Raw genomic sequence first — 14,781 nt, 5'->3', positions numbered from 1 at the left:
ATTTCCGGCACCAGCGCCAGTGGTACCAAAATAGCATAAGCAGGAAGTTAAACTGGATAATCAAAAAGACTTATACCTTCATGCAACATTTCTACGTTAAGGAACGATGACTTAAAATAGTTGTCCCAGCTTGGTCTGCTTTGCTTCAGCTGGGAGGACTAAAAGAATATCAAAGTTAGCGGAGCATTTAAGCTTTTCCATCGCTCTCTTCCGCACTTAAACAGACTTCATTTTATTGCTTATTTAAAAAGCACATCAGTTAATATGATATAACTCCAAGTTTGATGGTTTTCTGAATTCAGTTTTTTTTTTTAAATCAATTTCAAAAGTACTCTTGGAGCAGTTTTTTTCTGCAACAAAACCAAAGCTTTGAGCTGCAGGTAGAAAACAACTAGGAGAGCCAGACTAGGATAGAGCCTCAACGGACTGGGATGGGCTGAGCAGTGGAAACTGAACAGGTTGGTCGGGTCAGCAACAAGGCACAAACAAGCACAACCAAAGAGACGGTTCAGCTCCAACAACAGCTCAAGTCTAACCTTATAGCTAGTGTGTACATCTGTGCAAGCCTGATAGTAAGCTGACTCACAACAGAGTTGTCTCATATCTAAATGCCATTATTTGTTTAAAAAAAAAACACATCTTAAGCAGATATTTTTCCAGGTGTCATGATTGAAGAATGTGTGCCCATCAATGCCATTTGAGAAATAAATAAATGTATCGATAAAGAAGAGTATGAAATATTGTTGAATTATCAAGTAAACAAAGCAGGCCTTATCTAGAACGTTGATATTGCTAATTTTATTATATTAGTTCTCACTTTCTTAATGTCAGTCAAACTTAAGTTCCCATAAATGGTCACCTGTAGACAATCGAGTCATTTATCTTACATCAATTTCCTTGAACTTACAAAAGCCTGCTGTGAAAGGACGGAGAGAGAAACTGAAGTAGGAATCACATAAAATGTTTAACAAGTCTTTGCGACAGCAGACATCCTTTAGGAGACCATGTTACGTAACACAAAAGATTCTTTAAAAAAAAAAAAAAAAGACTTGGAAGGCTTTCTGAGAAAGAAATGTGTATGAAAAGAGAGACCAGGGGACCATTGTCACAAAATGGTGAATTGGATCAGTTTAATACTAAACCAAGCAGGATTTCAACAGCTATTCATTCAGGGGAGCGCTCCAACACAGACAGACTCCAGAGAAAAAGAAACACCAACAATTATTTTCTAACAGAAAGAAAAAAAAAAGAAGCAACACAAACACTGCACATGGTTTTCAGAGCAGGCAGACAGAAGTCCTCATGTTACTGCATCAAACCACCTCGTTAGTGTGTTGGTGTTACAACTGAGATGCACAACAGTAATGAGAGAAAAATTAAAACGCTGGGAGTTTCTGAAAAACAACCTTAGAACTACAAATGTTTAACAGAACTAAGATACAACGTTTAACATTACAAAAATATTCATCTTCTCAAGCTTAGTCAAAACAAGAAACAAGACAGTAGTAGAAATGTGTCACTTCAAAATAATATGGTGTTTAAACTGGATCATGCAAGTTGAACTTTAATAGATTCAAACCAATGAAAGTTAAGCGTTCAGGTCTGATTAATGTAAATAATAAGTAGAAATTAAATCTGGTCTGACTGATTTCAATGATTTATTCAGTTTACAAATAACATGACAAATGTTGGCAACGCCGACACTTATGCAAAAGTGTTTGTATACACACAAAAACGTTTGTGCTAATACAAACTTTAAAAACAAGGAAGAGGACTAATCAAGTTACACAGCTTTACAATTTCAACTAACAGCCTTTTGTAGATTCAGCGATGTCTTAACAATAACAAATTTCAATAAAAATTAAAGCACTGGGTATACTTGTTTTCAGTGAGCACACAAACACTGCATGTAAAATCAGACAACTGATATCTGGTGTACTATGTGCTGCAGTGTGCAAAAACTAATTCTTCTGTGGCAGGATTAATTCTGTGGTGGAGGTGGAGGGGGGGCAGGAGGCATGCCGAAAGGGGGCATGCCTGGTACCCCCATTCCCATCATGGTGACAAAGTTAGAAGCGTCCATAGGTGGTGGGGGTGGTGGTGGGGCGTACATCATGCCAGTTGACCCTGGAGGTGGTGGAGGGGGAGGAGGTGGAGCGCCTGGGGGCAATGGGGGCTGGACTCCAGGGGGAGGTGGCACCATGGACGGGGTTCCCATGGGAAGTGGCGGCTGAGCTGCAGAGGCTGCAGGCTGCTGGGGCTGCTGCCATGGAGGTAGCGTTCCAGTGCCAGGGCTGGATGTGGTGGTGGTATCTGCAAAGATGGGCAAGACAGTTTGAGATTCTCTCCTTTTCTGTGACCAAAACATTCAAAATACCACCTACATCCACCCGATGTGCCCTTCTGTTTGGCATGTGTAAATTAAAAGGGGTACAGCAAGGATGCAATCAAAAGGGTTTATGCTACTGTTTTAAGATACATTTCCCTTCTAATCTGTAGGATATGTATAGTTGGCAAGTATGACACAGCAAAAATGTTAGTGAGGTGCAAATCACTGCCAAAAGATTAAGATTTAAAAAGTGTCACACACTCCAGCTCCAGGTGCATTTCACTTTATGATCACTTTCAGTTCAAAGGCAATCGCATGTTCTACCTCAATGTTTTTGCAACTAATAGTAGTTTTGCATGAAGCAATTGAAGTCTTCAGTACATTTTTCATTTGGAGGTTTTTAACAATTCTCCGACTGTAGGTATTCAGTTTAAGATTTGTTTGAGGCTTCTTGACAGTTTTCTCTACCCCAAAAGGTAAAAAATTAATATTCAAATCACCTGCACCAACATTTAAACAAAAGCATGCAGGGAATTTCTTCATCTCAAACAATTTAGTGAAACAAAAGCTAACAACAGTGGTGGGTATACCACAACAAAAAGTATCAATGTCTCAATAACTTGTTTATGAGTCCTTCAGCATCAATTGAGCCTGACAACATCTCGTGTTGTTTACGTAAGTCCACTTATTGTGTGTTGAGGCATGGCATTCGACTCTTCTTGAAGGGCTGCCCTCAGGTCACTGAGGTTGTGGGGTGCGGGGCTATGACCTTCTATATGTCGGGTTAGCTGATCCCATAGGTTTTCCATAGGATTCAGATCTGGAGAAAGTGCAGGCCACTTCCATTGAGGTTCCCCAGCCTCTAACAGCTGTTCCCTGATGATAAGATGATGAGACACCTGCCCACGTTGTAACACCACCACCACCACCACCAAAGGCTCGGCTGGTGACAGCAGTGGCTGATACATAGCGCTGTCCTTGACGTCTCCAACAGTACTGACGGCCATCATTTCTGCTCGATGTGAACAGACTTCCATCAGAGAACAGCACTGTCCCACTGGTTCCTCGTCCAGTGGAAATGCTCCCTGGCCCATGCAAGACTATGAGAATGTCCCGTTTGAAGCTCATGATGTCAAAATGTGAACAGCATGATGAGGAGGAGTGTTTCAATACAAATCGTCATTAAACAAGAGTATTTAGAGGTCAATTCATGGATCAGACACTTGTTATTTAATTTTGTTACATTTGTCCAAAGGACATTCTCCCAGTTGTTCTGGGCTCTTTGTTTATCATCTGAATTACTGGTCTCTTAAATTTGTCATACATTCTCCTGTTGCAGACATTTCCTGGGAGGTTGGCTACAGTTCCGTGGACCTTAAACTTTTGAATAATATGTGCAACTGTAGCCACAGGAACATCAAGCTGCTTGGAGATGGTCTTATAGCCTTTACCTTTAAGCTTCTCGTCTCTCTCATCTCGAGACAACTCTTTCCTTAACCTTCTGTGGTCCATGTTCAGTGTGGTAGACACCATACCAAACAACACAGTGACTACTTTTCACCCTTTAAATAGGCAGAATGAGTCATTAAAAGTTAGAAGACACCTGTGATGCTAATCACAGGACACACCCTAGTTTAACGTGTCCCTCTGGTCAAATTATTTTCAATCTTATCTCAGGGTAGCATTACTTTTGTCCAGGCCAGTTTCTTTAGTTTGCTTTTAAAAAAGGATTCTGTTGAACCACAATTCAAAAGCAGTGCCTGATTTTCATTATTTTTCAGTAGTGTTGTTTTTTTGTTTAAATTACTTTGATCCGTTTCATGATATTCAGTGAAAATTGTGAGTTTCTTTCTTTAACGGAAGGGTGCCAACAATTATGTCCACATACCCACGCACACACACTTCTGACCACAGCATGTGTATGATGCACGGCTGAAAGCTTTTGCATTAAGCTTTTGTGGGGTCTTACTCTGCTGCCACGGTAGTGCTGTGCTTGTTGCCATGCTGCTTGTAGGAGGCGGTGGTGGAGCTTGCTGTTGCCATGGTGGCAGGGCACCAGATGGTGGAGGAGGGGGCTGGCTACTGGGGGGAGGAGGTGGAGGTGGCATCATACCCATTGGAGGTGGCAGCAGACCTTAAAAAAAAAAAAAAAAAAGAAAGAAAGGTTAAGAGAAAGTTAAGAGAAAAACAAGTTTGGCGAGTCTCAAAGTGAAGATGAAGTGTAAAAAAACAACTAAGTAAATATTTATTTGATCTATGATTAACAATAAAAATGAAAATTCTGATTAGAAGTGTGGTCTTAAGTGGAAGATTTTTGCAGGATTGAAACATCACATTTCTGCTTATGAGGTTCCAAGCCAGTTTGAATCGGTTCCTTGTATTGCAACAGCCTAAAAACAGGCTCTTGACCAGGAAAACTGGTCCTAGAACAGTAAAAACATGTCAGTTGAGATATAGAACTTGGATTAGTGGCTGGGGGTGTTACACTGACCAAAAAGCCTCAAACTTTGTGTCAAAAAAGTCAATTGTATTATCTCGCCTGCCTTCTCCAGAACAGTATTAACCCCTCTGAGGTGATCACGCCAGCGAGATCAGCTCGCATGACATCATAACGGCCCAGACCCCAGAGGGTTAAAAAAAAAGGTAGAGAAATTAAAAACAAAAGTTCAATATGGATGGAAAGTTTAAGTAATAGTGTTAAGGAAATGCAGCATCAATACTAAGACATCAGGTTGCTGGGAAAACAGGTCATCTACAGAAATTCATAATACACCAGAGGGAGGTTCAAAGACATCTCAAACAATGGTCTCTGACAAATAAGGCGAATACAGATTCATAAATGGACTTTGTGTTATTCATGCACAATTCCTGGTTAACGATTTAATTCTGTCTGCATCACTCCAACCCCACGTGGAGTCTTTTGGGTTTTCAACCAAATTAAAAAACTGCGATATCATAAAAATAAAAATAAAGTCTCCCTCTGCTAAATATAAACCCTGACAGGCAATCAGAAATACCTAAACAACAAGTCACACCAATAGAGCATTTTCTGTCATGGACAAGCAGGTACTGATCGAGTTTAGCAGCTTTACCCCAAGATCATATTTGTCATTTAAATGTAAGCTCATACCCATTGGATGTCCATGAGGTCCAGGTCCCTGGGCCATAGGAGGTGGAGGAGGCTGCATCCAAGGTGGAGGTAGGCCATTGGGGTTGGGGGGCATAGGTGGTCCTCCCATACTGGGCATGGGGGGAGGGAAGTTGTGGGGTCCTCCAGGGCCAGTGGGTGCTCCATGCATGCTATGGAAGTTCCTGTTCTCAGCAGGACCAGAGCTCATCCAGGGAGGACGGTTCTGTGGCACACAAACACATTGAGTCACAACGAGCCGTTTGTACACACCAACTGGAGTTTGAAATTGTATCCCAACTAACCGGTGGTGGCTGGTTATTGTTGGGGGCAGAAGACCGAGGTGCTCCAGCCTGAGTAGAAGAGTGTCCACCAGAAGTAGGGACAGTGGCCTCCCCAAGCTCAGCCATGAGGGACAAATATTCCTTGTCCATACGAGCCTTGTCTTGGGCTGACTGGGGGGGCTCTCCACCCGTTGCTCTATGGGCAGCAAATGTGCTGCACAAGGAAAATCGGCATACACTCTTATAAGATCCGTTACGAGCTGTACAACAAGATTAGGAAGTCAGTCCCTTATTTTATTACCTGGTGTATTTGCAGTCAGAGGAGATGTGGCCAGCTCCACCACATTTGGTGCAGAGGGTTGTGTTGGTGATGCTGCGTGGCTCAGAGTTCTGCCAAGGACGGAGGATTCTTGAAAAGAAGCAAATTCTGCCTTTAGTGGCGCTCTAAAAAGTTTAATTGATATTACTGGACTTTCTTACATTTTTCCCCGTTTTCAGTTTCCAAACCTTTAGGACCAAACATTTGGAAAGTGGAAACAGAAAAGGCTCCAATAAACTGACAGCAAATCAGCAATCTACCGATGCCAAATTGGGCACAAAGCTCAAGCAGTGTCGGACAAACCTGTTGTCGTCTTCCCTCAGTGTACCATTGAGTCTGGCCAACTCCCTCAGCTGCATCTTTCGTAGGTCATTCTGATCCTCAGGCGTCTCAATACCTTGCTTCAGGATGTTTCGAATCTGTTGACAAATTTCTCACTGTTAATACAAATTATGCATTCTGAAGAGCACAGTGAGAACCATTAGCAATAATACAGATAGCAAAATTGGTCAATTGTTCAAATTGGGCATCCTTTCTTCTCATGGCCATTTTACTGTTAGATGCTCCATCTTTGTAGAACTGAGGGGATCTAACCTGCTCCACTGCTTTCTTGACATTCTCCATTGTGTTGGCAGTGACCAGGGCATGTAGAGGTTCATCTTCACCTGGCAGCATCTGTCCATCTTTTCGGCCAACCTTCCCTTCTTTCACAGAACCTTTCCCTCGAATCATAATCTTGGCACAGCATTCTTTCTCAATGTTCTTCAGTGTATTACCGCTGACAAAAATAAAGAGAGGAAAACATTACCATCTGAACTTCCTTTCAACCACATTTGCTTGATTTACTTGCAACAATGAGAGAGTCTGAAGACTCGACAGCTGCTTGCAAACTAAATTGTCCAGTCTGGTTAAGAAAGATTTACCCGACTCAAATGCATTGTGTAAAATAAGCAATGCGTTTATAAATTCAAGTCTTACTTACCGTGGTCCAATTAGCAGACCAACAAAGTTGATTTCAGGATATTCATCTTGGGGAATCATAACTTTGTCGCTGACTCTGGTGGCTGGAGGCCTGCAGGACATACACACAAACAGTAAGAAGAAGAAATTCTTGTCCCCTAAGTATTCCCAGATATAGTCAAAGGGCTGGTGTGACATACTTGTAGTCTGCAGGAGGCTTAAAGTCGGGGTTAAGTCCAACCATTTCAGTGATGAGGGAGTGACGCTCCTCCTCGATCTTCTTGCGTGTGCGATACTCGCGAGTATTTAGCCTTTTGCCCTCGCTGTTATAGATGGGCTCTGGAGAAGGAGACCTGAGAGCAGCAGACAAAATACAAAACAGACAACATTGATACCCTTGCAGAAGTGGAGCTCTGCAATTAATCACATAGGCTCCCTACAACTGCCCTAAACTTTAACAATCAAAATCGTCGGTAGCGAATTTTTAAAAAAAAAAACTGTTCTGGAAATTTTGGATCAAATGAGAGAAATCTCAGATTGACACAGGTCCAGTGCAAGTGTGAACTTAGAAACAAAAGAAAATGTAGGAACTCTGCACTGACACGTAAAAGGCTAGCATCCATTCTCTCACAGAATTCAGGGTAGCTGTATAGAAGTAACCCAATACACCGGAGGGGCATTAGCCACAAAGAAAAATGTAATAAAATAAATATATATAACCTGTGTACAGGATTGTTGGCCTACAAGAAAGGACAGTTGTGAGTAAGAAACCAAAGCAAAATTCGTAATTCTAAACAAAGATGCTGGTTGTGAGAGTTGCTTGGTGCTGACGTGGCGGAAGAGGTCCGTACCTCCCCTTGGATGCTGAAAACCTGTGTTGCTGCGTTAAGGAGGCTCTGTGCTTGAAAAAGGGTTAGGTTGACGTGGGGTAATTTGGGTTAGAGAAAAGGAATTAAGATTAGATGTCCACCTTTTCTTATGCTCTCCAATCAGAGAGCCACTTTTGTATACACGTCATGTGAAGAGTGAAAAAAATGTTTCCTTTTAAGCTTCAAGCTTCCAACGGTGACCACCTGAAACACCTCACAAGCTGATTCTGTCACATTAGATAGGGGGGTGATTTGTAAGAGTGCTGCAACTCTGCATTCACTACAGGGTTGCTGTGGAAATGTCTGAGAAACTCTATACAGTATACAAGTTAAAGGGTCTATAGCTAACAAAGGTCACGTCCACACTCTTGAAGACAAGTCACTTCCTGTGGGAACAGATCCTTATGACACTATGTTATAGGCTAGCCATTGCTTTTCCAAAACGTATTCAATTCTGGCAGCTTTCTTTCAGAACTTAAGAGTCCAGAGAAAAAACTGGAATGCAGTGTCTTCCTCCTTGAGGAAATGCTTCAAGTTACATTATGGGAAATGTTCAGATGAGCAGTGGCAAATAATTTGTCGGACAACGATTGTTAATCACTGGTATGTTACGAAGTAGGCAACATGCCATCAGCTCAACACTAGAGTAATCAGTATGTGTAAAAACTTAGTGAGCCAAGAAATTACCAGTTTGATGGGTGTGTCTTTATCCAGTTATGTTAACAAAACAGCCAATTAAACTGGTTGATACTAATTCAACTGATACCTCTTGTTAAAGTTGTGAACTAATCAACGGCCAAAAACTATCGACATTGTATGAAAGTATGACCAAAACCTGTTTTAGAAGAAATGTTTTATCCATCATTTACCATATTGTATTATGTCATATATTCACACAGCACTATGCATCAGACAACACAAGCAGTGGGTGAAACATTAATGCTAGAGGGCCAAATGTGAAGTAACAACTTTACTGTTATGTAAAATGAAAAATAATCTAATAAAAAGATGGAAATATCCTAAATCATTTTCTTTGTGCTGGTAATTACTTGCTAAAGAAGTACATCTTAACCCCGTATTCAAATGCCTTTATAAAGTGCAGTCTGACCACTTAACCTTTCCCTATCCGTACACTTCAGACTCTAGTTCTCACAAAGCTATAAATGAATATATGTATGTATATACTTTTTTTCACCCAAGACAGAAAAATAATCTAAGTACATACATTTTTTTTAATATAAAATACTGCCAACCATATCTCACAATCTCCTTCTGCTAATGGAAGTTGTCATACTCTCCACTGCATGGGAATATATGAGCAAGACCGTTTAAGAAACATGTTTAAAAATAGATGACTCTGATTTAATGAATTATGAAGTTGGTTTGTTCAAACGTTTTTCAAAGATTTTGTTTAGTTTTAGGGCAGATCTAAAAATCACATTTCCACTATGCAGGGAGATTGAGTATATAAGCTGACCAAACCCCTTGCATTGTCATATTATAAATTAGCATACTAAGATGCCCAAGTCTCAGACTAGCAACAAACCAACTGTTCATCACGGGGACGCCAGAATTTGAATAGGTTGGCTGTCTACGTAAGTTAAATAGGAACGCCGATATTTTTAAACTTAGACCTTATTTCTGGCATGAAATACGTTCATCTGCTCACCGAGAACAGCTTGGCGAAAGTCTGCGTCCTTCGAAAGCTATTTAGAAAACTCTTGATCAGTGTATATCCATATAACGGAGTTGCGGCCTCTAAATAAGGCATTATCTGTCTTTATTTCACCAATACTTTAAGAAGAATGAATGAATGAACGTGTACTATAGCTGCTGTTAGCTCATAGGTGCTGTTATGTGGCTACTTGCAGCTATAGGAGAGCTAACGGAGGGATTTCTACACAGGCACTCTACTGGGACCCCTTCATCCACACGCATGGCTGCAGCACAGCTCATTCACTCCGGTAAGAACGTCCATCTTACTCAAAGTCATCGTTCACATTGTCAAAATCTGATAAATATCCTGCCATGTTGCACAAAACTAGCAGTAACAAACTCTGTGTGAAGTTAGCCGACTGTCACAGATACAGGAGTGAATAAACTGTGCTGCAGGGGGGCGTGTGGATGAAGTGGTCCCAGTAGAGTGCCTGTGTAGAAATCCTTCCATTAGCTCTCCTATAGCCGCAAGTAGCCACATAACAGCAGCTATGAGCTAACAGAGCTATAGTACACGTTCATTCATTCATTCTTCTTAAAGTATTGGTGAAATAAAGACAGATAATGACTTATTTAGAGGCTGCATCGTCCCTGCCCCGTTCACTCTGTTATATGGATCTATGCCGATTGCAAGTTTTCTAAACAGCTTTTGAAGGATGCCGACTTTCGCCAAACTGTTCTTGGTGAGTAGATAAACGTATTTCATGCCAGAAATAAGGTCTAGGTTTAAAAATACTGGAGTTCCCCTTTAAAGAGGAACAATGAGATCAACAAACAGGAATAATTCTGTGAAGAGCAAAGCTGGAATGCAGCACCAGAGCACAACTTGAAACACACCAGCAGCACACTGTGGAGGTTCAAGGGCTCCACACCTGAACTTAGCCAATTACCAGCAGTCAGTGGAGTGCCCATTTCTCTAATGAGACTAACTCAGAATGCAAATTTATTTCTGCTTCACTCAGACTTAATCTTTTATAATACTGATCAAGCTACTGTTTCCTTAATGAGGAAGGAACTTTAATATTTATCAGTCCTTTATTTTCAGCACATATATGGTTGCTCTTTCGCTAACTCAACTGGTTTCACTTGGTCTCCCAATAATTACTACCAATTCCATTCAATAAATTTAAAGAAAAGAAAATCAAACAAACATTTTCTATATCTAATTAGAAACATCGTCTTGGGTGAAAACAATATACACAATTATTTAAGTCTAACATTGGCACTAAATCTTAACCTGAAAATTCTTGCACTTCACTTTTTTACAGCTATATATGTTCAGATACCCTATAACCATGCAGTATCTAATGTTTTAAAAAGGGAGCCACATACAGAACTTTCCCAATACCCATTTAAAAATGAGTAATGTTGTATAGCAGTTGTAATAGTAAGCAGTCTTCCAGTTTTATAAATGAAAATAGACCAACTTTCTGGCACTAAGCTCTGTCAAGTGTTGAATTTTCTATTCAACACTATTTTTCACTTGGTATAGACATCTACACTCTACATTCTGCAGCTAGTACTACAATATAACATGAGATTTAAGCTAACAACCACATTTATAATGCAAAAATTTTTTTTAAATATTTGTCTTCCAAATAGTCAAGAAGGTAGAGAAAGTGTTACTGTTCGAGGGTTTAATCTTTTTCCGACCTGTCCTCAGGGTTAACAGGGATTCCCAGGTCTCCTGTACGCAGTTTACGAGTCAGGTCTTCAATCTGCAGTTGGACTGGAAGAATTCAGGTTAGGAAAGAAAAACAAGGATGGAGAGAAATGTGGTTACCACAACAACATCAGGGAGACAACGCTCTGCACATTAGAGCAATGTCTCATTCATTACTGCAGTAAAAACAATTGGTGAGTCTGTCAAATAAAAAAGATCAAATAAACATCTGGTAAGACTAAAGCATGAAACGATTTCCTCATTTTGATGGTACTCACTGTGAATAAGCTTGGGAGGTCATTTAAATTAGGATAAACAAGACCAACCTTTTCCTGGACAATGATTAAGCATGACAACATGTCAAATGATGAAACCATGATTCTTAAAAAAATTCGGCCATAACATTAATACTTCAAAACAATTTTGATGTTTACTTGCATAAATCCAGGGCTTCACTCCCTACAGTGCATTTTTAAAAAGGCTCTGGCATTCTAAGGACACACTTGGTCCATTTGTTTTTCAGGTGTCAATAACAAAACACTTGATCAGTCACTTGTAGCACTCTATAGGTCTAACACCAAGGAGCTGCTGTGACATAACGGGTATACATTAAGAAGGCAATAAAAAATTAAATCAGTCATTCCATGCACGTTATGAAAGTGCTGACGGAGTGTATCCCCTCGAACACAGATTCATTGATCACTGAAATGATTACTTTGGGTTATTGAAATGAAAACAGCCTGTGACTTGTGGTTCCCAACAATTTTAGCTCAAAACTCTTGTTTTAGGGGATCTACTAAATGAGCAAAGGAAACTGTAGGCGTGACAACATAGGTGGGCACATATGAACGTTTACATACCAGGGAAGAACAACCATTATCAATGAGAGGACAACATCTGTAATGACGTTAGTTACTAACAAAAATAGTCATCTGCTTCTGAAAAAAATGAAGGCAGTGAGTTGGTGCCACACTGCTGCTGAAATGCAGGTGTGGTTAAAATGTTTCAGATGATTTTTGTTTTTGTATTTCAAACAGGCCAAAAAAAAAAAAAAAAGTGGCTAAATTGAACACGTAAAGCATGCAGATTTTTTTTTTTTTTAGGACAACCACCTACAATGTTGCGCTTTCACAAAACGCATTGACCTTTGCCCCACAAGGACTAAGAAATCCAGATGAGTGGTGCATATGGAAATTTGTTCAGTCTTACACAAGGTGCACACAACCCTTTTAAACAGGTCATTAAATGATCTTATTCTTAAGGTTAAAAACTCAGCTACTGGCGTTGGAATATAACTCCAGCATCTGTATATATCTTACCAGATCAAGCTATGTTTGCTTTGTACAATTTACCCATATATCCCTTTTTCTCATTGAAGTCAGCAGCTATTAAAATAAGATGTGTTTATCACATACACTGTAAAAAGCCTAGGACATTTCACAGCATAATTTCATAGTCCAACAACATGTCTTACGTGTTCAGTGAAGCTAAGGATAAGAGAATGAACACAATCATCAAGTGTTCCTTAAAACCTCACTATCCATATAACCAATTGGGGATGCTATCTTAGTACAATGGGTTAATTTGCCATTGAATTGGAACTGCTCACATTCAAACCAATTTAACAAAGTCATACTTTAGCTATGTTAGGACATTATGATGCCTTCATGCATAGGAACAATACTGATGATGTGTTGGGGATCAGGCAAGACACTGAGCAATGACCTGCAGCCCAGGACAGATATCAGCAAGCAGTGGTGCTTAATCAACTATCACAAACTCCTCTTGTTAATGGGTTCCCTATGGTATGCAAACCAAAAGACTACAAAACACAGCAGAACCACTTGAAGAGAAATCAATGTAATACCTTACATCATCATGTTATAATCATTGCTCATTAGAAACGATTGCTTTGTCTCAACAGTTGGAGCTAAATCTGATGTGTGCCATTTCTGAAAACACAATAATAATATACTCTGATACATTGGAAATGCGATTTAAAATTTTTAAGTTAGAAATGCATCTGTATGCATCTGCTTTTGGAAAGCTCTAACTGTTGGGAATTCAGCAAACAGAACATAACATCAATATGCAACATGTTGGAAAAATTAGAAACTCGGGCCAATTATTTTTATGACCAAGGAAATTGCAATTAAAGTTTACAGGGAAAACTTTGTTAAAATTAAATGTAGTATTTACCTATATATGCTCTCTCTTGATCTCTCGTGAGTCCCGGGGGAATAACAGTGGGCATTCCCGGTATGACCGTCTTCTGATCAGGTGTCTCGCTGCTCCATCGACTCTTCTTCCTTGACTTCTTCTGTCCAAAATCTGCCGAAAAACGATACACATTACCTCCGCTGTAACTTCGGTGCGTTACGTTACTAGCTTTAAATCGTGCGGACCTCGTTACCTTTCAGGCAACACGACACTGGATTTAATTTCATAAGAAATTCGACGAATTTTTTTCTCTCCCCCAATTATATCACATACGTAAAGATGACTATAACGTATTCCCTTTTCTTTTCAGAAAGACCGAGAGTGACTGCGTAACTGTTATAGATAATATATAAAATGTAGCTTTGTAGCTAATCGGCTACACCATGTTAACACATGGACATGTTTACAAGAGGCTATTAATGCTATCCAGTCAACTCACGTTAAATACACTCGATCACTCGTTTGCAAAGTAAGGTTAGTGCAAGGCCGTGGCTTTTTGTGGACAATTCGTGTTAACTTGTGTCAAGTGACAACAGCGTTAGCGGATATCTAGGTAACTTACCAGTTTGGGCCGCCCCAGACCCCACAGTTGGTTGCTGCTGCTGAGCCTGGGTCGAAAAACCTGTCCCTGGATTAAACTGATGTGACTGAGGAAAAGGTGTGCTTGGCATCGAAGGCTGGAAAGCCTGTAGAGAAGGAAAGGATCCGGGCGGCCCCGGTGTAGGCATCAATCCGTTGCCCGCACCAGGCCCAGCATCGAAGCCTCGTTTAGCACCAATACTGGGGTGCAACTTCCCTAGAGGAGTTGCATTCGCTCCCGTAGCCATCTTTAATGCACTAAAATTGCTTTGATACGTCCAAACGTCAGTTCACTGTAGTATAATTTAGTTTCAATTGGGAATATATCTAACAAGGTATTGTCTCGGTAGCCTCTGTACAATGCCTCTCTCAAAATGGCGCCCAACGGAATACCACAGAAGTTGATCCTTGAGACGTGGGATGAGCCGACACAAAATATAAAACCTTCCCATTGGCTAAGTCAAGCCCTTTTATTAAGAACAGTGATTGGCTGACTAGACTACGACGTATTTGACCAATCTCTGACATGTTTTCCCAGTTGTGTCTACTCAACAGCAAAGTTAGATTTATTGGTGATTTTAAATTAATCATAGATGCAAGTTGCTGTCTCTGTATTAGCATTGTGAGGCCCATGACCTGTACAGGATAAAGTAAGTGTTATGATTAAATGGCTGGCTAATATAAATGCAACATTTAGTCTAACATGGCTAGTGTT

The 14,781-nt window shown here is 40.3% G+C and overlaps 1 protein-coding gene across 1 annotated transcript; it reads right to left on the bottom strand.

The window, feature by feature from the left end:
• Positions 1-1,116: 1,116 nt before the first annotated feature.
• sf1 (splicing factor 1) lies at positions 1,117-14,482 on the bottom strand. The gene is made up of 12 exons (XM_072376432.1): positions 14,050-14,482; positions 13,467-13,598; positions 11,258-11,333; positions 7,220-7,372; positions 7,042-7,131; positions 6,654-6,837; positions 6,363-6,478; positions 6,042-6,149; positions 5,762-5,954; positions 5,460-5,682; positions 4,299-4,463; positions 1,117-2,313 (listed from the first exon to the last, which is right to left on the bottom strand). The coding sequence occupies exons 1-12, from the start codon at positions 14,312-14,314 to the stop codon at positions 1,982-1,984; spliced, it is 2,037 nt and encodes a 678-aa protein (XP_072232533.1). The 5' UTR covers positions 14,315-14,482; the 3' UTR covers positions 1,117-1,981.
• Positions 14,483-14,781: the final 299 nt, after the last annotated feature.

The sequence above is a fragment of the Leuresthes tenuis genome, unplaced genomic scaffold, assembly GCF_036924035.1.
Source record: "Leuresthes tenuis unplaced genomic scaffold, fLeuTen1.0.hap1 SCAF_22, whole genome shotgun sequence".
In the NCBI taxonomy this organism is placed as follows: domain Eukaryota; kingdom Metazoa; phylum Chordata; class Actinopteri; order Atheriniformes; family Atherinopsidae; genus Leuresthes; species Leuresthes tenuis.
This window is presented reverse-complemented; position numbering and strand designations above follow the sequence as displayed.

Bases quoted from the DNA above. Each gene is read 5' to 3' on its own strand.
- sf1 (XM_072376432.1), bottom strand. From the start codon at position 14,314: ATGGCTACGGGAGCGAATGCAACTCCTCTAGGGAAGTTGCACCCCAGT. The intron at 13,599-14,049 runs GTAAGTTACCTA...GTTTTTCGGCAG, and splicing joins GTCTGGGGCGGCCCAAACTG to ATTTTGGACAGAAGAAGTCA. The intron at 7,373-11,257 runs GTCGGAAAAAGA...TGCTGCTCTCAG, and splicing joins CCTGTTAACCCTGAGGACAG to GTCTCCTTCTCCAGAGCCCA.